Source organism: the organism of the source record quoted next, unplaced genomic scaffold (genome assembly GCF_019419815.1).
Source record: "Pyrus x bretschneideri cultivar Hongxiangsu unplaced genomic scaffold, Pyrus_bretschneideri_v1 Contig8, whole genome shotgun sequence".
NCBI classification, from domain to species: Eukaryota; Viridiplantae; Streptophyta; class Magnoliopsida; order Rosales; family Rosaceae; genus Pyrus; species Pyrus x bretschneideri.
Genome location: NW_025999820.1, coordinates 6,089,693 through 6,112,500, shown reverse-complemented (window position 1 = coordinate 6,112,500; position 22,808 = coordinate 6,089,693). Strand labels below are relative to the sequence as shown.

The following is a 22,808-nucleotide window of genomic DNA, read 5'->3' as shown; positions in this document are numbered from 1 at the left end:
AAAATCCAAAGAGGCCTCATTTGGAAGCAGTTCGACGAATACTGAGATATGTGAAGAGTACAATTGACTATGGTCTTTTGTACAAGAAAGGTGAAGACTGCAAGTTAGTTGGTTACTGTGATGCTGACTATGCGGGAGATCATGACACCAGGAGATCAACAATTGGGTATGTGTTTAAGCTTGGTTCTGGAACCATCTCTTGGTGTAGCAAGAGACAGCCAACGGTATCTTTGTCAACCACAGAAGCAGAGTATAGAGCAGCAGCAATGGCAGCTCAAGAGAATGCATGGCTGGTATAGTTGATGAGTGATCTACATCAACCAGTAGATTATCCAGTACCATTGTACTGTGATAACCAATCAGCCATTCGCTTGGCGGAAAATCCAGTCTTTCATGCAAGAACTAAACATGTGGAAGTGCACTACCACTTTATCAGAGAAAAGGTTCTACAAGAAGAGATTGAGATGAGACAGGTCAAGACGAATGATCAAGTTGCGGACTTGTTCACAAAAAGTTTAAGTACAGGCAAGCTCGAAAATTTTCGCTGTCTGCTCAGCACAGTGCAAAGAATGAGAGCTGACATTGAGGGGGAGTGTTGAGAATCAATGTCAAGCCCAAAACCATAAGTAATCCACAACCCAATCTAAAGTCCAAGTCCATATCTAGTTTGATGATGTAATTGCTTACAATTGCAAAGTTAGGTAATGTTAGGTATGGTTGAGTGGAAAAAATTAGGTGCAATTAATGGGTTTTGTGTGGTACTAAATAATCTTAGTTTAATTAAGTGTGTGGTATAGCTTTCATTTGGTTTGCTATAAATACCCAAGTCCCCAAGCATTGTTGATCATCCAAGGAAAAACAAAGCCTTGAGCTAAATAAGAAAAGCTTTGCTAATTAGTTTGTTTTGTGAGCTTTCTTTAAGAGTGTGCTCTATTTTCTTCTTCTTGGGATCATTAGAGTTATCTTGGATACTCTTCTTATTCAACAGCTTTGCCTCTTATGGATATTAGGAAAATGGATAGTATAGTAACTGATATTAGTGATGATGATATTTCACCTATACAAGTTCTTCATCAACAGACCACTATGGGTCCCTCTTCTATCTTGGTTTCTGATAAACCAACTACTAATAATTTCGGTTTTATTCTAGCACAGAGGTTGAAAATTCAGATTTACCTTCTATTGATGTGGAACCTGTTGGCCCTCCTCCAGGGTTTGAAAATACCCATGTTTGCGCTAATGAGATTATCATTTCGCCTAGTCTGGTTAACTTGGTTACTTCAAGGGCACAAAAGGATCTTCAACATCTTACATCTTGGTTTGATATGGCTAAATCGGAGGTATCTTCGAATACCGTTAGTGCGTCCACTCCTGGGAAGGATATTGATGATACCGACATGACTCTAGCTCTTTCGAAATCACAAAAGCAATGATTGATGGTGATTCGCGTCCTGAGCCCATCGAGACACGGGCTAGGACAGCTTCTAAAAAAATTACTCAATGAAGGTGCTTTATTGGAATATTAAGGGCGTTGGCAATCGTCCAACACGTTGAGCTCTTCGTAGTATTGTCTGTAAATATTCTCCAGATATTATTTGTATTCCCGAACCATTTGTTCCTCTCAACCGGGTTCGTCCTTACTTTTGGAGGTTAATTGGTATGACTTTACTAGGGGTTAATGATCGTGGCCTTCAGCAACCTAACTTATGGATTTTTCATTCAGTGCAAGTCTCTTTTCATAAGGCAGTTTGTCCCTTTAATCAACATGCTTTTGTTCATTTTAATGTGAATGGTATTACATATGGTATTTCCTTTGTTTATGCGGCTACTACTGTGGTGGAACGCCGTTCTCTTTGGTTTTCACTTGCTCATGATTATTCTATTTTTGTTGGACCTCACCTTATTTTGGGAGATTGTAATGCTGTCTTATGTGTGCATGAAAAAAATTGGTAACATTCTACCACGACATTCTTCTTGCGAGGAATTTCAGGCAATGGCTGATATGTGTGGTCTTTTACCGGTTGACACCAAAGGCTCCCCTTTTACATGGACAAATGATCATGGTATTTCTTCGCACATTGAAATGCTTCTTGGTCATTGTTTTTGTTCTTCCTCTTGGTATGACACCTGGCCAGTTACTAATTGCTCAACTCTTGCACGTCATTCTTCGGACCATAATCCACTTTTAGTCTCTTTTCAACAGTATGTTGCACAATTTCCCACACCTTTTCGGTTTCAGCGTATTTGGTTGGACCACCCGGATTTTATCAATTTTGTAAAGGAGGCTTGGGGTTCTTTCCAGGTTTTTGGGTGTCCAATGTATGTTTTGCAATCAAAGCTTAAATTATTGAAGCCTCTTCTCAAAGCTTGGAATTCTAATGTTTTTGGTAATGTTAACACCGCAGTTGACACACCCCGCCTTGATTTCGGTTGGGGTGTGTTAGCAGTCAACTCTGCTCGGAATGCCAATGCATTAGAATCTATTCAGCTTGAGATTTCTACTTTAGGGTTTTCTGAGATTCTGCATGAGGCTAAGTTTCGAGCGCATTCTCATCTCTCTTATGCTTTAATTGTTCAGGAAAAATTTTAGAGTGATAAGGCTCGTTTAAAATGGTTACAAGATGGGGATCGAAATACAAGTTACTTTCATAAGATTGCTAAAATTCATCGCCATCGTAATTTTATTTCCTCTTTGCAAATTGGTTCGAACTTGGTGGAAAATGTTGATTCTTTGCGATCTCATGTTGTCGATCATTTTTCTACTACTTTCTTTAATGATGGCTCCACTACTAATATAGGAATGGTTTCAAGGTTGATTTCTCCTATGGTTTCTGCCTATGAAAATAATTCATTACTAGCTGTCCTTACCTTTGATGAAGTTCGTTCCATAGCATTTTCTATGGATCCTAATTAATAGTGCTCCTGGTGCGGATGGTTTTGGTGGGCATTTTTTTCGTGCCGCTTGGGATTTTGTTGGTGTTGATGTTGTGAGAGCAGTTCACTCGTTTTTTTTCTGTCTGGTTATATTTTCCCTGATCTCAATTCTAATTTTGTGGCTTTGATTTCGAAATCACCAGAGGCTAATATTATCTCCCAGTTCCGTCCAATTGCTTTGGCTAATTTTTCTTTTAAAATTATTACCAAGATACTTGCTAGTTGTCTTGCTCCTATTGCTGCCCGAATTATTATGCCAAACCAGTTTACTTTTCTCAAAGACAGGAATATTTCAGATTGTATCTTATTAGCTTCAGAAGGTATTAATTTGCTTGATAATAGGAATTATGGTGGGAATGTGGCCACTAAATTTGATGTGGCTAAGGCCTTTGATACGTTAAGCTGGAGTTTTCTAACAAATGTTCTATCAACTTTTAGGTTTCATGCAACGTTTTTCAAGTGGATTGATGCTATTCTTGCCTCAGCACGTTTGTCTATTATTTTTAATGGATCTCCAATTGGCTTTTTTGGTTGTTCACGAGGGTTCATCAGGGGGATCCGTTTTCTGCTCTTCTTTTTTGTCTTGCTGAAGAGGTTTTTAGTAGAGGAATCCTTGAACTTCGTAATTTCAGGCCATACTAATTCTATTTCCTTTCCTCACGGGGTAGTGGCTCCATCACATGTTCTTTTTGCTGATGATATCCTTGTGTTTTGTAGAGGTGATAAGAGAAGTTTACAAAACCTCATGGCTTTCATGGATAAGTACGGTGTTAACTTTGGTCAATTTATTAGCAAGCCAAAGTCTCGTGTTTACATCAGAAAATATGCTCTGCCACGTCGTTCTGTAATTGTTTCTTGGTTGGGGATTTCTCGTGGTGAGTTGCCTTTCACTTATTTAGGTGTTCATCTTTTTCGTTGAAGACCCAAACATTCTTTTTTCCAGCCTCTAACTGATAAGGTCGGCAACGTATGTCACATTGGAATGGTCACTTTCTATCTATGGCGGGTCGCCTCACACTGGTTAAATCTGTGGTAGTCAGTATGTTATCTCATAGTTTTTCAATTTATTCATGGCCTGCTTCTATTCTAGGTCAAGTATGTTCTTGGGCTTGTAATTTTATTTGGACTGGTTCCGCAGATTCACGAGGGTTTTCGACTGTCTCTTGGAAAAAGTGTTGTGTTCCTTATAGTGAAAAGGGTCTTTGTATTCGTAATTTTGCTTCTTTAAACAAATATTTTCTTCTTAATAAGTTTTGGGACATTTTGACCACCTCCTCTATAGCTGCAATTTTTTTTCGAGGCCGCTTTATTAATTGTTTGGGACTGCCTTGTTTGTATTATAAATGTTCCTCCTTATGGCCTGGGTTGTGACCTCTTTTTAGAGATATTAGCTCTAGATCTCATTGGATTATTGGTACCGGTCACAAAGTTTCTTTTTGGAATGCAGTTTGGTTAACTGTGCCCATTGCGGATGCTTTGGATATTCCCATGCCTATGCGAAAGTTATTGAAATCTAAAGTTTCTGATTTTATATATAATGGCCACTGGTGTCAACCTGCTTTCCTCAATGATCAGATGCACTCAATATGGAATAAATTGCTCTCTATTACTTTGCCTATGGATCCTGGAGTGGATGACTTATTGGTTTGGAATGATGCTACTAATGGTCATTTAACACTTACTCAGGCTTATGATTTTAAAAGAAGTAAACAACCTCTGGTTACTTGGGTAATTGGGTTTGGTGTTCTTGCTACCGTCCTCATAATTCAATTGGGTTTGGCATTCTTGCTACTGTCCTCGTAATTCAATTATTTTATGAAAGTATATGCATGGTAAGCTTGTCACCGATATTCTTTTGCAAGATTGAGGATTTTCTTTGGCGTCTATATGCTCATTATAGCTCGGCAATTGAGACACCTTCTCACATCTTTTTCGGTTGTAATTATTCTCTCACCTCTTTTTCAGTTGTAATTACTCTTGCCAAATTTGGTCTTCATGTTTGCGTTGGTTTAAGGTGGACATAGTTTTTTTTGACATTTTAAGTTTTTTTTCCTATCCTCTTGAACATGGTTTTGGCTCTCAAGTTCAAGTTTTGTGGTGGGGGATGATTGGCGCGAGTTGTTATTCTATTTGGGCGGCCCGCAATTCATTGCGTTTTGAGGAATTATCTCTTCATGTTTCCACTATTGTTCGTGATATTAAGTTGCAGCTGACTGAGATTCATTCTTTGAGCACTAGTACCATGCAAAACTCTATGTCTGATCTTTGTATTCTTCGTGCCATTGGAGCTAAAGGTTGTCTAGCCAAAGCTCCTCGTATTCATGAGGTTCTATGGCTGCCACCTCCTATTTCTTTGATTAAAGTTAACATTGATGGTGCGACTCGTGGTGCTCCTGGTTTAGCGGGTTTTGGGGGTATTTTTCAAGATCATTTTGGCAGTTGTTTAGGTTGTTTTGCAGCTTCCATTGGAATTGCTTATTCTTTAGAAGTAGAGTTGCATGTGGTTATTCATGCCATGGATTTGGCTTGGGTAAACGGTTGGAATTATTCGTGGATCATGATTCTTCCTTAGTGGGTCCTTTTTCTTTCTTCTACTTCTTGCAAGATTCCTTGGCGTCTACGTGTTCATTGGATTAATTGCCTTGCTCTTCTCTCTTGTATGCACGTTCGTGTCACTCATATTTTTCGAGACAGTATTGCAGTTGCCGATTGTTTGGCTAATTTCGGTGTGGATCATTCTGGGGGTTTATATTGAGACTCTTGTCCTCCTTGTGCAACTTCTGCTTACATTCATAACCTTTCTTCACGGCCTAATTTTAGGTTTTGGTAGTTTGGTCATTGATGCTTGCAAAAGTATTAACTTTCATTGAGCGGTTCATGCTGGTAGATTTTGCACCTGCCACCATGCTCGTGACTTTGAGTTTCATCTTGTTGTTTGTTTTTGTTGATGTTTCTTTGTTTTTCTCCAAGCGTGTTTTGGCTCCATCCCTCCGCTTGTATTTTTTTTATTTTTACTTTTCTTTATTTAATAAATTCAGAGATAGGGGACCCGCGGGGGGGGGGGGGGGTCGTTCTATCAGGGAGTTAGCCTTTTCTCATCACTCTGAGCGGGAAGGAAGTAGCCTACTTGTAGTTGACGGCTAATCCTGGGGTTTGATTCTTAAGGTTTCTACTAACGATCAAGCTTTATGCGTAGCTCGACTTGTCTAATCATCCTTTCATTTAAAAAAAAATTGCACTTAAATTATTGGATTTCAAGAGATATATGTTAGGCCACATGTTCTAAAGTCCATATTTAATTTGGAACGTGGCTTATATATTTGCTTAAACGTGAAATATCGTTGCTAACAATGACATGGGGTGCCTTGCAGCATTTGACAACTGAAGAGTCCAATGTTGCTGCGTGAAATGATATTAGTAGTAGCAGTACAGAAAAAGTTACAGACCATTAAACCATGTTGAATTACGTGAAAACTCTCACACCACCGATCAAACAACACAAATTAGAACTTATATTACTTTAACTTTTAATTGGATCAATGACTTTTGTAGAGGGCCTCCATACAATTACACGAGTAATTAAGTGAGGACAATATTAATATAATTAGCATTAAATCGCGACGCATATCTTAAACAAATCTTACTCATCATTTCACATAAGGTGCCATTTGGTTCTTGATCAAGAGAAATGCTAAGGAGACTCTCTCAAAAGCGGACTTTTTATGGATTATTTGTCACTTCACAGTTTAAAATCAATTTCTGTGACAATACTATAAATATTGTGCAAAAAACATAAGGCGATAGGAATCCAAAGAGAATCCCACTTCTAAAAGAGTTTTGTTAGCATTTCTCCTTGACAATGGCTCTGAGTTAGGAAACTACTTTTCTAGCAAATTGGAGTTGGGAATGCTATAAATGTCATGGCTCATGTCAAGACTTTTGACTTTCGACCCAAGTATTAGTTCTCTGATCGATTTCTATAAATAAAAGTAAGACGAGAGAGGCAAACCCTATCAAGGAAATTGAGAGTTCATGATAGAGAAAATATTATTGGAGAACATGACAGAGAAGCTCCTTTTGTTTTTTCTTTTATTTATTTGCTTGGCAAAAGCTAGTACCTCAACCCCATCCCCGCCCTCCAACATTCACAACCAAACTCAAAGTCCAAAACATTTTGTATTGATACATGGAGCTTGTCATGGAGCATGGAGCTGGTATAAGGTGGCAACTCTCCTCAAGGACTCAGGTCACAATGTCACAGCTCTAGACTTGGGAGCATCCGGGATCAACCCGATTCAGGTACAGCAGCTCCCTTCGTTGTCGGAATTCGTCGAGCCCTTAACAAAGTTCATGGTGTCTCTACCACCAAATGAAAAGGTTATCCTTGTGGGTCACAGCATGGGGGGCGCAGTCATATCTATTATCATGGAGAGGTTCCCTCATAAAATTGTTGCTGCAGTATATGTCACGGCTTTTATGTATGGTCCAACTCTCAATTTCTCAACTATATATGCAGAGGTAATGAACTTCATATATACTAAAAGTCTAAACGTTCCGCTATATATCGTAAAACCTCGATACGTCAATGTTCGATAAAATAATAACCTCAGTTAAATAATAAAATTTTCCAATCCCAACTCGGGTCAGATTACTAAGATTACCTTGCTAAATGCATAAGATAATCATTTTTCTTAAAATTCTTGAAGGCCCAATGAATATATAAATTAATAATTTATAAAATACATAAAGAAATAACACATAAAATTCATAATGCATACTTAGGATCATTTCTCTAGTCATATTCACTTGATATTAGAGAAACCTTAGGATCATTTCTCTAGTCATATTCACTTGATATTAGAGAAACCATTGATACATACAATATTTTTTCTAACTCGAAATATTTTGCTAGTTTGTGCCTCTTGACATTATTATTTTTCATCTCATCCGACAAATACTATGTTGGCCTTCTAAAAGCGTTTGATAATGTTGGTGCTTGATAGAAATCAACTGATACTTTTGTTGAACGCATTGTTTCCAAGTCTTTGAACTAGAAGAGATATGCTCATTTTTATACTCGCACAATACTCTGCTTATCTCATCAGTCAATGTAGATTTTTTAATTCCTTTCAAATGACATGTCGTAGATGAACAAGTTGTGATAATTGTAAGGAGTCTAAAGAGATTATGTTGCATGTACATAAAACATAGAAGTACTTTATTTTTTAGGAAATTAATTTTTATAATACTTGATTGTCTTGTTCTTAAATTATCTTGAAAGTTATAAATTATTCATTTATCGAATAACTTCTTTAAAATAATAAGTTTTTTTTCCCAACATTATTCATTTATGGAGGTTTTACTGTTTAACTCATTTATTGATCATATATCATACTAACCTCATTTGGTGAATCAAGAAATGCGATAAATAAATATGGCATTTTTTTTAAAAATATCTGTCATAGGTAACAATTTAACATGAACTCTCGTTCATTGTTTTCGGAATCCTACTTAAGGGTAATTATTTAAAAAGTAATTTTCCAAAAAATTGTATAGGTTACAAAAGGATATGATGCTATGGACTCTCAATTCAGATATGATAACGGAACCAACAACCCTGCAACCTCCTTTCTCGTTGGGCCTAAAGCCTTGGCGATAAGCGTGTACCAGCTCTCACCACCACAGGTAAGTCTTAAAGTGTGTCTATTGCCATATATAGGAACCTTATCGTGTTCTCTTAACACACACTAGAAAGATAAGGTGTAGTGTAAGAGTAGAGCGCTAATAGTTCTAAAATATAAGTTGGGGCTTTCCAATATTGGTTAGCTAATACTTTTTTTGTTTTATGCTTGTAATGGACAGGATTTAACTCTAGCACTATCGTTGGTGAGATATTTTCCTTTATATAATTATGATGTAATAAAACTCACAAAGAAGAAGTATGGATCAGTTCCTAGAGTATTCATCGTGGCCAACCAAGACCGTACGCTAATGTTGGATGTGCAAAATTACATGATCAAGAACAATCCCCCAAATGAAGTGAAAGTGATAAACGGTTCTGATCATATGGTCATGTTCTCTAAACCAGTGGAGCTGTTCTGCCACCTCCAAAGTATTGCTGAGAAGTATTCATAAATATATGGACGGACATGATTAATTCAGGCATACTAACTAGCTAGCCTGCGTTGCATGCACCATAGTACAAAATGTAAATGAATAAATGAGATTGTTTTAATTACTAATAATTACGTGTCCATGAACTTTGGTTCAAGAGGCATGACGCACTACTATAAACATGGTCATTTAGTTTAGCTTGGTTCAAAGTTATGTTTTTTTTTTTTAATAAATGATATTATTAATATTAAGGGATGGTCACTTAGTTTAGCTTGGTTCAAAGTTATTTTTTTTAATAAATGATATTATTAATATTAAGGGGGTGGAGAAGTGGATTAAGTCTCACAATAGGCTAGCAATAATGTGGTTCAAATTCACTTTCGTCGAGAATCGAACCTAAGACCTCTCACTTATAAGCACAGCTTGGAACACCACTAGACTGTAGTAGTAAATGACTTAAAAGTTATGTTTTTATTTTTTATTTATGAGTGCATTTTTGCTCACCATCCTCAAGTGGTAGTAATGTTCACCACCCTATTTATCACTGTTAGATGTGTTTGAATATTGAGATTTGTGCCTATCCACTACACGAATCTCGAAATCACAAATCTTAAAATTCAAACTCATTTAATGGTGATAAATATGGTGATGAGCATACATCATAGTTTATGGTGGTAAGCGAAAATACTCCCTTTATTTTTTGGGTTGCCTAGCAACTATCCCCTACTATTAACTCTCTATCCCATCTCTATTTAAAAGGCTGCTCTATATGAACTCAAAATACAGTCAATTAGTTAATTTAAAAAAAATTAATCCAAATATACAGTGCTTCATCCTTCTAAAATTAAGTATTTGACTTCTGGTCATGATGAGTTAATCAACGATTAATAACAATGAGCGAGTTTCGTTGTCCTAGTTAAGTGAATCCCCAATTCTTACCTCCCGTCTCTTCGAGACCTTGGCTTTGTCCTACATTAAGTGGCATCAGAGAGGGTTTTCAGATTTATATTCAAAATCTTGGTGGGTGCTACGATTTGGTAGTATTCTTTTTCACTTGTAAGTGAGAGGTCTTAGGTTCGAATCTCGTAGACAGCGAATTCCATATCAAATTAGGTTACCCATTGTGTGACTTATCCGAACTCACCCTCTACCTTGGTCGTCAAAACTGATTTGGTGTTGTCTTTTTTGCCCAGACAATCATATATCGTCGGAAGCATGCGGAAATGTAGCTTTCAATGCAATAAACAGTGCATTAAACAAATTTTGGTGTGAATAGATATTGCAAAACACTGCTGCGAAAACAAAATCTTGTATAGTTGCCGGATAAATTGGAGTTCATTATTTGTGCTCCTATTTTCAAGCCTTATATTGTTGGAAGACACTTTCAGTCAAGTTTTCAATTCTTCTTCGTGCTGTTGCGAAAACAGAATCAGTATTATCATACCTATTTTTGGTTTCACACTTTTTTCATTCCATTACAAATATGTGCGTTACGATTGTATGTTTGTAAAAACTCCTAGACATTGCTGTAATCTCAGCTTGTTAAATAACTATAATAAGATTCTGGAAGGCTTTTCGTAATTTAAACCCCTTTTCCCCTTAATAGCAGCAAACTTATTGCCTGCATGTGTCAAAACAGAGTCCATAGATCCAAATAAATCTACGTCCCCTCTTTGAATTTCAGCCGGGTGCGTGGCTGAAAGTGAATAAGTAGGTATAATGTTATTGCTGAGAAGTCGAATATATCATACACACATAACTGTGCATGAGGATGAGACTTGAAGAGTCGGAACATATATAAATCTCGCATCAAATCTATGTGTGAAGAAGGAGAGGTTTTCAATGTGTTCGGAATACGAGATAGTACACCATGTGTTATTATATGAATAGAAGGAAGTTATTTTTTAAGTTGCTCAATTTTTAACACAACATCTCACCACTTGTATAATGGTTGTGGTATACCACTCCTATTCCAGTCATACTGAAAAATCTCTCGCGAACAAAAATAGTCAATATTAATCATTTTTGTCGAATAACAGTACATAAAGCTCTGCACCTAGTTGTATACCCTTAGCGCATCCCCAATGGGGGCTTCATCCTCCATGAACCTACTATATTTGAAGTCTTAGTAAGAAATTTCATCCCTAATAAGGCGGAAAATAGGTCTAGATCCACCACTTGGGCTAGCAATTTCTTTCCTTGGGTAGAAAAAAATTAGGCTACATCTAGGCCCAAAAAGCAGTGGGTCTCAAGAGAAAAGTATCTAACAATGTGAGCCAAATTTTACCACTCTCCCCCCACTTGAGAATGCACTTATACTCTCATTTTATTCTTTTTATAACTCTTTTTCTTTACATTTTTTTGTTCCAAAGGTCCTCCTCTATTTTATTTGTATATTTAATTCTTAAGATATAAAATGATATAAGAAGTTCTACTAGGCTTAATTTTATTAATTTCCAAATATAAACACACTACTTATTAAAATGACATTGGAAGTTTAGAGACCTAAACAAAAACATAAACAAACAACAGCATTACAATTTAGTTATAAGATGAAATCTTATCTTGTTTGATTTAAGAAAAGCAAACCAACGAATAAGATTGAGATATGATAATTTACTCCAATGGCTCATAAGTGATTAAATCTAACTTTGTCAGAAGGTTGAAATGTTCATAATTTTTTTTTTAAGCTAACAGGTCCAAAAATCAACTTAAGAAAAGTTAATACAAAATTATTTTATCGCGTAATTAAACTACAACATAAATAAATATATATAGCCCCATATAAAGCCCGAAAGTAAATAGCCCCTTATGGGGAGATATTCTTTTATAAAGCCACATAGATTCCTCATCACTCTAAAATGGGCTATATCCATCACTTTTCAATCGCATATAAAGCCCCTTACTGGAGATGCTCTTAGAAACTTCATTATGTGTGTGTGTGTGTCCATATTTATATACATTTTCTATATTTATATACATTTTATTTTAGTTTGGAAGTCAACTTTTTTTTTTGTTGTTTTTTTTCTTTTTTTTTTTCTTTATCAAGTTGGGAGTATCAATGATTGCGATCCTATGCAACTAGTTGTTGATAATAATCAACATTATTTCTTACAATGTCTTGGGCGTATGAATACCAGAAAGAAAACGATCATGATACAAGCTGAATAAGAGTAGTACTAATTAGTAAACAACTTGTGCATGATGTTTTCTTATAACACAATCTCAAAATTTAATTAAACTCACATAACAACGATAAATAAAGGCATTATCACAACTTAGGGGTGGTGAGCAATCCCATTAAAATAGAACTTAATATATACATATTAAAAGCAAAAAATTGATGCAAAATCTCACGACGACTAATACTATTCCAAGTCATGCATGAAACATACACATTTGTCCCTTTATGTCACTTGGTTATAAGCAAACATCATGCATTTACTAATACTATTCCAAGTCATGCATGAAACCTACAAATTTGTCCCTTCATGCCACTTGGTTATAAGCAAACATCATGCACAAGTTGTTTAGTAATTAGTACTACTACTATTCAGCTTGTTTCATGACCGTTTTCTTTTTGTTATTCATACGCCCAAGACATTGTAAGAAATAATGGTGATTATTCAAAACGAATCAACAACTACTTGCACAGGGTCACAGTCAGTGATACCCCGAACTTGATAAAGAAAGAAAGTTGACTTCCAAACTAAAATAAAATGTATAAAATATAGAAAATTGTTATTAGCATTCCAAAAATCTCATTTGGCACTCCAAACTTTCTATAATTAGAAAGAAAAATACACTTGTGTGGAGTGTAGAATGAGATTTTTGTAGTGCTAATAATAGTTCACTAAATATGTCTTAACAAATATTGTACGTGGCATTGACTTAGACTTTCGCGAATAGACTTATAATTTCTGGTATCGAATAAATATCTAGATTGAAAATATTCATCGATCTACAAAATTTTCTCATGGAGGTACCCATTTTTTGCCATGGATACCAATATAGAGGCTAAAAGATAATACGATATTAAATTCATATGTGGTTGAGATATTTATGAATTTAATCATTAAAATGCATAAGCTCAATTATACATTCAAGTTAGATCAATGCTCGAAGTTTTGGTCAACAATAAAACTGCTTACCTATGAGTTCACCTATAAAACGTGCAAAGGCGATATACTTTTTAACCACAGTTCTAAGTATTGTGAATTTTTGTCCACAACTTTTGTGGCATATAGAGGCTAAAAGATACTACAATATTAAATCCATATATGGTCGAAATATTTATCAGTTTAATCATTGAAATGCATAAACTCAATTACACATCCAGGTTAGATCAATTTCCAAAGTTTTGCTCCACAATAAAAATTGCTTAGCTATGAGTTGGCCTATAAAATGTGCAAAGGCGATATACTTTTTAGCCACAGTTCAATGCAATGTGAATTGTTGTCCGCAACTTTTGTATCTTAGAAATGTCCACGGTTAAAAATATTCATTGATCTACCAAAAGTTATCATGGACGTACCCATTTTTCTACCACAGATAGGAATATAGAGGCTAGAAGATTCTCATTTAATTGAAACATACCAAACTCATTAAACACTTTAACCAGAAGCTCATACTGATTATTAAGCTAATTAGTGCTCTAGAAATTTAGAGACGTCAACTGATGAAGAAAAGGAAGAGGAAGAGGTTTGGATGACTATGGAGGAGTAGATGGGGGTGCAGAATGACAACCATGGGGGATGGAAGGGTTTTTTAAAGAGAGAGAGAGAGAAGGGGATTTGCTCCATGGAGATGATGGACTGGTTAGGATTTTATTTTTTATTTTTAAGTAGATTGAGTTGGGTGTAAAAATAAATTTGATTTAGTTGAGTTTTGATAAGTAAGGGCGGTTTCAGAAATAATGTTGGGTGTAAATAAATAATGACAGATAAATCAAATACAATGTGGATATAAAAAGTAAGTTGGGTGTTGTGATACAAAATATGGGTTCAAATAAAATTTCCCATTATATTTTCATGGAATTTAATTTTGAAAATTGGAGGCCCAAAATTCCAAGTTTTTTATCCACACCAAAATTTTAAATTTCTATGTTTATGAATCCAAACAAGAAAATTGGTTCATGCCAATATAAAATTTGAACTTTTGTCTAAATTCTCAATTTATTCTCATCCAAACATAATGTAACAGAAATATTTCAAATTTAGTGGATGTTGGTAGCATTATCTAACAATATTCCCCAACTCTAAGTTTCTAGCAGTATTCTTTTCAAACATTATATTCTTTGGTTTTATTAGATTTTTAATCATTCACAAAATGTATATATCCTTAGATTTCGTCTAGTTTAGTTAGCTTGATCAAGATAAACGCCATTTATATAATGGAGCGGCAGCAGTGACGTTTGTATACTAATATATTTTCAAACTAAATTTACAAATTAAATAATGTGTCATCAATATGAAGTAAACATGTTAATAAATACTTAGTAATAATTCAATAATCAACAACCACATCAATTGGTTTACAAATTTTGGTTTAAAAATTTGGTAACATTACCATGTGGCTATGAGTTAGAAAACTAGTTTCTAGCAAATTGGAGTTGGGAGTACTTTTCAACTCAAGACTTTTGACTTTTGAGTCGATGAACATGCTAGAGAGACTAAATTTGCAACTAAATGATGTGTTACCAACAAGAAATAAACACATTAATCAACACTTAAGTAATAATCCAATCATTAACTTCCATATCATTTAGTTTACAAAATTTAGTCTACTTATTTGCTCTCCATAGCATTACCCTTGAGTCGATTATTAGTTCTCAGACGGATTTCTATATATAAAAGTTAGAAGATAGAAGCAAACCAAATCAAGGAAATTGTGAGTTAATGATACAGAAATTGGAATTGAGGAACATGACAGAGAAGCGCCTTTTATTTTTCCTTTCATTAATTTATTTGCTTGGCAAAAGCAAGTACCTCAACCCCGTCCCCGCCCTCCAACATTCACAACAAAACTCAAAGTCCAAAACATTTTGTGTTGATACATGGAGCCTGTCATGGGGCATGGAGTTGGTATAAGGTGGCGACTCTTCTGAGGAACTCAGGTCACAATGTAACATCTCTAGACTTGGGAGCATCCGGGATCAACCCGATTCAGGTACAACAACTCCCTTCGTTATCGGAATTTGTCGAGCCTTTGGCAAAGGTCATGGTGTCTCTACCACCAAATGAAAAGGTTATCCTGAATCGTATTTGTCACGTAATATCTATTTTCATGGAGAGATTTCCTGAGAAAGTTGCTGCTGCCGTATTTGTCACGGCTGTCAAGTATGGTCCTACTCTCAATTTCTCAACTGCATATGCAGAGGTAATGAAATTCATCTTGTTTGGCACTCCAAACTAAAAAAAAAAATGTATATAAATATAGAAAATTGTTATTAGCACTTCAAAAATCTTGTTTGACACTCCAAACTTTCTATAATTAAAAAGAAAAATACACTTGTGCAGAGTGTAGAATGAGATTTTTGGAGTGCTAATAACAGTTCCCTCAATATGTGTCTTGACAAATATTGTACATGGCATGACTTAGACTTTCGCGAATAGACTTATAATTTCTGGTATCTAATAAATATCCAGATTGAAAATATTCATCGATCTACAAAATTTTCTCATGGAGGTACCCATTTTTTGCCACAGATACCAATATAAAGGCAAAAAGACAATACGATATTAAATTCATATGTGGTTGAGATATTTATAAATTTAATCATTAAAATGCATATGCTCAAGTATACATTCAAGTTACATCAATTCCCAAAGTTTTGGTCAGCAATAAAACTGCTTACTTATGAGTTCAACTATAAAACATGCAAATCGATATACTTTTTAACCATAGTTCTAAGTATTGTGAATTTTTGTCCACAATTTTTGTGGCATATAAAGGCTAAAAGATACTACGATATTAAATCCATATATGGTCGAAATATTTATCAGTTTAATCATTAAAATGCATAAACTCAATTACATATCCAAGTTAGATCAATTCCTGAAGTTTTGCTCTACAATAAAAACTGCTTAGCTATGAGTTGGCTATAAAACATGCAAAGGCGATATAATTTTTAGACACAGTTCAATGTAATGTGAATTGTCGTCCTCAACTTTTGTATCTAATAAATATCCACGGTTAAAAAGATTCATTGATCTACCAAAAGTTATCATGGGCGTACCCATTTTTCTACCACATATAGGAATATAGAGGCTAGAAGGTTCTCATTTAATTGAAACATACCAAACTCTAATTAGTGCTCTAGAAATTTAGAGATGGCAAATGATGAAGAAAAGGAAAAGGAAGAGGTTTGAATGACTACGGAGGAGTAGATGGGGGTGCAGAATGACAACCATGGGAGATGGAAGGATTTTTTTAAAGAGAGAGAAAGAGAGAAGGGGATTTGCTCCATGAAGATGATAGACTAGTTAGGGTTTTATTTTTTATTTTTAAGTAGATTGAGTTGGGTGTAAAAAGAAGTTTGATTGAGTTTAGTTTTGATAAATAAAGGTGGTTTCGGAAATAATGTTGGGTGTAAAGAGATAATGATAAATAAATCAAATACAATGTGGATATAAAAAGTAAGATGGGTGTTGTGATACAAAATATGGGTTCAAATAAAATTTCCCATTATATTTTCATTGAATTTAGTTTTGAAAATTGGAGGCCCAAATTTCCAAGTTTTTTAGCCACACCAAAATTCTAAATTTCTATGTTTACAAATCCAAACAAGAAAATTAGTTCATGCCAATATAAAAATTCTGATTTTTGTGTAAATTCTCAATTTATTTTCTCCTCCAAACATAGTGTAACGGAAATATTTCAAATTTAGTGGATATTGGTAGCATTAGAAATCTAACAATATTCCCCAACTCTAAGTTTCTAGCAGTATTCTTTTCAAACATTTTATTCTTTTGTTTTATTAGATTTTTAATCTTTCACAAAATGTATATATACTTAGATTTCGTCTAGTTTAGTTAGCTTGATCAAGATAAACGCCATTTATATAATGGAGCGTCAGCAGTGACGTTTGTATACTAATATATTTTCAAACTAAATTTAAAGATTAAATAATGTGTTATCAATAGGAAATAAACACGTTAATCAATGCTTAGTAATAATTCAAGGGGTGCGCTATCCACACACAATATTTTACTTCTCACACCCTTGATAATTTCTATCCGTTGATCTTTTTCAATTCATCCGATCTGACGGTTGAAAAATAAAAAAGTGTGTGGGAAGTAAAATGAGGTGTGTGGATATCACATCCCTAATTCAATCAAGACTTTTGACTTCTGAGTCGATGAGTATGCTAGAGAGATTAAATTTGCAAACTAAATGATGTGTCACCAATAAGAAATAAATACATTAATCAACACTTAAGTAATAATCCAATCATCAATTTCCATGTCATTTAATTTACAAAATTTAGTCTACTTATTTGCTCTCCATAACATCACCCCTGAGTCGATTATTAGTTCTCGGACGGATTTCTATATATAAAAGTAAGACGATAGAAGCAAACCAAATCAAGGAAATTGTGAGTTAATGATACAGAAATTGGAATTGAAGAACATGACAGAGAAGCTCCTTTTATTTTTCCTTTCATTTATTTGCTTGGCAAAAGCGAGTACCTTAACCCCATCCCCGCCCTCCAACATTCACAACAAAACTCAAAGTCCAAAACATTTTGTGTTGATACATGGAGCCTGTCATGGGGCATGGAGTTGGTATAAGGTGGCGACTCTTCTGAGGAACTCTGGTCACAATGTAACAGCTCTAGACTTGGGAGCATCCGGGATCAACCCGATTCAGATACAACAACTCCCTTCGTTATCGGAATTCGTCGAGCCATTGACAAAGGTCATGGTGTCTCTACCACCAAATGAAAAGGTTATCCTCGTGGGTCACAGCTTGGGTGGAGCCGTAATATCCATTTTCATGGAGAGATTTCCTGAGAAAGTTGCTGCTGCGATATTTGCCACAGCTGTCATGTATGGTCCTACTCTCAATTTCTCAACTGCATATGCAGAGGTAATGAAATTCATCTATCTATTCTATTAAGAGAAGAGGCCTTGTCAACTTTTGCCCCTTTTTTTCCTATTATGCCCTCACTTTTGATGCACAATGTTGATATAAGGAGGGTAAAATAGTAATTTTGTATCTTTTGAAGTTTTTCCACTTTTTTTTCCTATTTTGCCCTCATTTTTGATACACAACATTTACATAAGGAGGGCAAAATAGTAATTTTGTATCAAAATATTTACATAAGATAAAAAAATATACACTTATTAAGAGAAATTGTCCCACCATCATTTTTTTCATACACGTAAGTGAAATCATGATATTTTTTTGATAGTTTGAATGAACTGAAGCAGTTGCGCTTAAGGAGAACGTGGGAGGAGGTGGGCGGTTGAAAAGGCTTTAATTTGTACCCTTTGACAAAATGACAATCATATCCCTATTTTTCCAATTTTACCCTCATTTTTTTTTAAAATGACAATCATATACCTATTTTTCCTATGACAAAACAGTAATTATGTAATATTAAGAAAAAATATGCACTTATTAAGAGAAATTATTCACACACACAAAGTGTGTGCTCTCTACTAGTTATATATAAAGAGAATGGAAAAGGTGAATAGTGATTTGGTGTCACCATGCTTCAACAAAATATTTGGACAAAAATGCCCCCAAAACAAAAAAATTTCAAAGGCATCCCAAAATAATGCATCAAATAAGGTAGGGGCATTTTCATCATTTTAATAGTATTTTTTTAATAATTTACTTTTTGGTGCTTTTTTTTAATTTATTTTTAATTAGTACCTCACAATATGTTAGCAATAATGTGATTCAATTTCTCTATTTTTAAACACGTTCAAACATCTTAAGAGACATGTAATTTTGGTTATAAAAAAAGGTTTTTTGCACACAGATAACAATGTGATTAAATAAGTTGTCGAATGATTGTTTGTTTTTTTTTTAACAAACGATATTATCTACACTAAGGGGGAGGGGGTGGGCTTAGCCTCACAATGAGCTAGTAATAATGTGATTCAATCAGTTATTTATTAAATATTATTTTCTCTATTTTAAACACGTTCAAAACATCTTAAGAGAATGCTGGTTATAAAAAAAGTCTTTCGCACACGGATAATAATGTGATTAAATTAATTGTCAAATGATTGTTTTTTTTTTTAAATAAACGATATTATCTATATTAAGGTGGAGGGATGTGGGCTTAGGCTCACAATAGGCTAGCAATAATATGATTCAATCAATTGTTTATTAAATATTATTTCTCTATTCTTAATGTAAATTCTATAGAGACCGATTTTAATATGTGAATTCAATTGCTTTAATTGGTTTATGAGGTGTTTCTTCTAGTATGATCTAAAATTATTTATTTACTTCAAATATTTGACTTTCCTTTTGTCAATTTACGCATATATATACATTTAAAAAGTGTAAGTCACAACTAACACGCCATGATTCAAAAAATGTTTTCTGCATGCGCATGAAGGCTAGTATATACTAAAAGTCTAAAAGTTCTGCTATCATTTCTCTAGTCATATTCACTTTATCTTGATATTGGAGAAACCACTCATACAATACTTTTTTAACTCGGAATATTTTGCTGGTTTGTGCCTCTTAACATTGTTATTTTTCATCTCATCCGATAAATATCATGTTGACCTTTTAATAGTGTTTGATAGTGTTGATTGGTTGGTAGAGATCAACTAATATTTTTGTTGAACCCATTGTTTGCAAATCTTTTAACTAGAAGAGATATGCTCATTTTTATACTCGCACAATGCTCCCTTTTATTCCTTTCAAATGAGATGTCATAGATGGATAAGTTACGATAATTGTAATGATTAGGAGTCTAAGAGATTACTTATATATAAAGAGATTATGTTGCATATAAAACATTGAAGTACTTTATCTTCTAGGAAATTAATTTTTTAAAACAGTTGATCGTCTTGTTCCTAAATCACCTTAAAAGTTTTAAAACCCTAAAATATACATGCATCTTTGTTTTTTGTAAGATACTTTACAAATTAAAAAATATTCATATATCGACAAATAAATAAATTATTTATTTATCGATACAATAATGACTTCTTTAAAATAATAAGTTACTTAGTACTACGGTCTAACGGTATTCCTTTTCACTTGTAAGTGAGAGGTTTTAGGTTCGATTCTCGCCAAAGGCGGATTTGAACCAAATTATTGCTAGCCCATTATGAGGCTAAATACACCCTCTTCCCTTTAATATAGATAATACCACTTGTTAAAAAAAATAATAATAAATTCTTTTGGTCCCAACATGTCTCTTTATCAAAAAAAATCAAAAATCAAAAATAAAAAAAATAAAAAATGAACAAAATAAAAAAATTCTTCATACATTAATAAATATTCATATATCAATACATTATAAATTATTTACTTATCGATATAATAATACTTCTCTAAAGTAATAATTTTTCTTGATCCCAACATTTTCATTTATAGAGGTTTTACTGTATACCCAATTTATTGGTCATATGTCGTACTAACCTTATTTTGATGAATGAATATGGCATATTTAAAATATTTGTTACAAGTAACAATTTAACATGATCTCTTGTTCATTGTTTTCTGAATCCTACTTAAGGATAATTAACTAAAAAATAATTTTCTTAAAAAATGTATAGGTTACCAAAGGAAGGCAATTTATGGACACTCAATTCAGATATGACAACGGGACCAACAACCCTGCAACCTCCCTTCTCCTTGGGCCTAAGGACATGGCGACAATCTTGTACCAGCTCTCCCCACCACAGGTAAGTCTTGAAGTGTGTCTATTGAAATATATAGGAACCCTATCGTGTTCTCTTATAACACATTGGAAACATAAGGTGTATTGTAAGAGTAGAGCGCTAATTGTTTCAAAAAATAAGTTCGGGCTTTCGAGTATTGGTTAGCTAACTTTTTTTTGTTTTATGTTTGTCATGGACAGGATTTAAATCTAGCGTTATCGTTGGTAAGATTTTTTCCTTTATATAATTATGATGTAATAAAACTCACGAAAGAGAGGTATGGATCAGTTCGTAGAGTATTCATCGTGGCCAACCAAGACCTTGCGATTGCGTTGGATGAGCAAAATTACATGATCAAGAAGAATCCCCCAAATGAAGTGAAAGTGATAAACGGTTCTGATCACATGGTCATGTTCTCTAAACCAGTGGAGCTGTTCTGCCACCTCCAAAGTATTGCTGAGAAGCATTCATAAAGACATGGACGGACATGATTAATTCAGGCATACTAGGTAGCCTGCGTTGCATGCACCATAGTACAAAATGTAAATGAATAAATGAGATTGCTTTAAGTACTAATAATTACGTGTCCATGAACTTTAGTTCAAGAGGCATGACGCACTACTATAAACATGGTCACTGCGTTTAGCTTGGCTTGTGGTCGCTTCTCATTTTTCAAAGTTATGTTTTCTTTTTTAAAATAAACGATATTATCTATACTAAGGGGTTAAGAGAGTGGGACAAGCCTTATAACAGATTAGCAATAATGTGGTTCAAGTTAGCATACGACGAGGGTTGAACCAAAGATCTCTCACTTACAAGGAAAGAAGAATCACTATACCATAGTACAAAGTGACTTCAAAGTTATGTTTTTAGTTTCTATTTATTGGGTTGCCTAGCAGCTACCCCTACAATTAACCATGGGAAATTTGGAAAAATAACCAAATTTTGGACCTCATATAGAATTACAGCCACCATTTTAATTTTATGATAATTATAACCAAAATTTGATGTAAAGTACTCATAAATTCTTAATGTCATGTTATGCATATATTCAAGATTTCATACCATATGTTTGTAACTTTGTATTGGCAATCACAGGTATGATTGGCCATTACAGTCATGCATGGAAACCGTGGTGGCTGCCTTACAGTCTTAAGCTCAACATGCTTGGAAACTCTATTGGAGCAATATTAGAAAATATGAAAAATAACAATATAAATCCAATGATAATAATCATAAAAAAATTCACAACATCAATTATATATGAGATTAATATAAACAACTAAAGAGAAAGTTAGAAAAACTGACAAACTTGGAGATTGAGGCTTGCATAAATGCAATGTCCTAAAGACAAAATTTCGCCCTTACTCTTGTGCTTGTAGTTCGGTAGGCGTCTATCTCCCAGGATTCAACAATCTATAATCCAAAGTCAAAGCACTTCAATCTTCGGACTCAAGCGAACTTTATATATTCCATACTCTCAAGACACGACTCGGAATTTGACTCACGAAGCATGAGAGAAACAAAGTGGGGAAACCCTATTTCTCAAGAGTAAAAATTAACTCTAATTTTTCTATGTTTAATACCAATGGTTTCATGGGTTTAAATAGAATCCAATTTCTACTTATTAAAGAGATGTAACTTTTCATCTACAAGTACACATCACTTATCAAGGAATACACCTAAACAACATAACCTTTCCAAGAAATTGGTTAACAATATTTTTCATTCAATTATTAAAATTATATATTACAATATATAATTTCCAACAATCCCCCACATGAATGAAAAATTAGGAAGAATTTGAGAGTACAGACGGACAAGAGATGCATCGGGAGAGGTGTCTTTTGGACTTGAACCTACCCTAGTGAATACTTATCGGATTTACTTGGTGACGCAGTG

General features: G+C 34.2%; 2 protein-coding genes and 1 pseudogene across 3 annotated transcripts; all 3 read left to right on the top strand.

Annotated features, from left to right (window-relative positions):
* Window positions 1–6,915: 6,915 nt before the first annotated feature.
* Window positions 6,916–9,313, top strand: LOC103956056 (methyl jasmonate esterase 1). Its single transcript, XM_009367997.3, has 3 exons — window positions 6,916–7,452; window positions 8,491–8,619; window positions 8,797–9,313. The coding sequence occupies exons 1-3, from the start codon at window positions 6,967–6,969 to the stop codon at window positions 9,067–9,069; spliced, it is 888 nt and encodes a 295-aa protein (XP_009366272.1). The 5' UTR covers window positions 6,916–6,966; the 3' UTR covers window positions 9,070–9,313.
* Window positions 9,314–14,945: 5,632 nt separating this feature from the next.
* LOC125473099 lies at window positions 14,946–16,075 on the top strand (annotated as a pseudogene).
* Window positions 16,076–17,600: 1,525 nt separating this feature from the next.
* Window positions 17,601–22,023, top strand: LOC103956048 (methyl jasmonate esterase 1-like). Of its 2 annotated transcripts, XM_048575671.1 has the most exons (4): window positions 17,601–18,138; window positions 20,802–20,930; window positions 21,107–21,415; window positions 22,005–22,023. In XM_048575671.1, the coding sequence occupies exons 1-3, from the start codon at window positions 17,653–17,655 to the stop codon at window positions 21,377–21,379; spliced, it is 888 nt and encodes a 295-aa protein (XP_048431628.1). In that variant the 5' UTR covers window positions 17,601–17,652; the 3' UTR covers window positions 21,380–21,415; window positions 22,005–22,023. The 2 variants fall into 2 exon arrangements, with proteins under 2 accessions (XP_048431628.1, XP_048431627.1); XM_048575670.1 differs by lacking the exon at window positions 22,005–22,023 and having other exon boundaries at window positions 17,602–18,138; window positions 21,107–21,875.
* Window positions 22,024–22,808: the final 785 nt, after the last annotated feature.

Excerpts from the sequence above, each read along its gene's own strand:
- LOC103956056 (XM_009367997.3), top strand. The coding sequence starts at position 6,967 with ATGATAGAGAAAATATTATTGGAGAACATGACAGAGAAGCTCCTTTTG. Across the intron at positions 7,453-8,490 it reads TCTCAACTATATATGCAGAG|GTTACAAAAGGATATGATGC; the intron begins GTAATGAACTTC and ends AAAATTGTATAG. Across the intron at positions 8,620-8,796 it reads ACCAGCTCTCACCACCACAG|GATTTAACTCTAGCACTATC; the intron begins GTAAGTCTTAAA and ends TGTAATGGACAG.
- LOC103956048 (XM_048575671.1), top strand. The coding sequence starts at position 17,653 with ATGATACAGAAATTGGAATTGAAGAACATGACAGAGAAGCTCCTTTTA. Across the intron at positions 18,139-20,801 it reads TCTCAACTGCATATGCAGAG|GTTACCAAAGGAAGGCAATT; the intron begins GTAATGAAATTC and ends AAAAATGTATAG. Across the intron at positions 20,931-21,106 it reads ACCAGCTCTCCCCACCACAG|GATTTAAATCTAGCGTTATC; the intron begins GTAAGTCTTGAA and ends TGTCATGGACAG.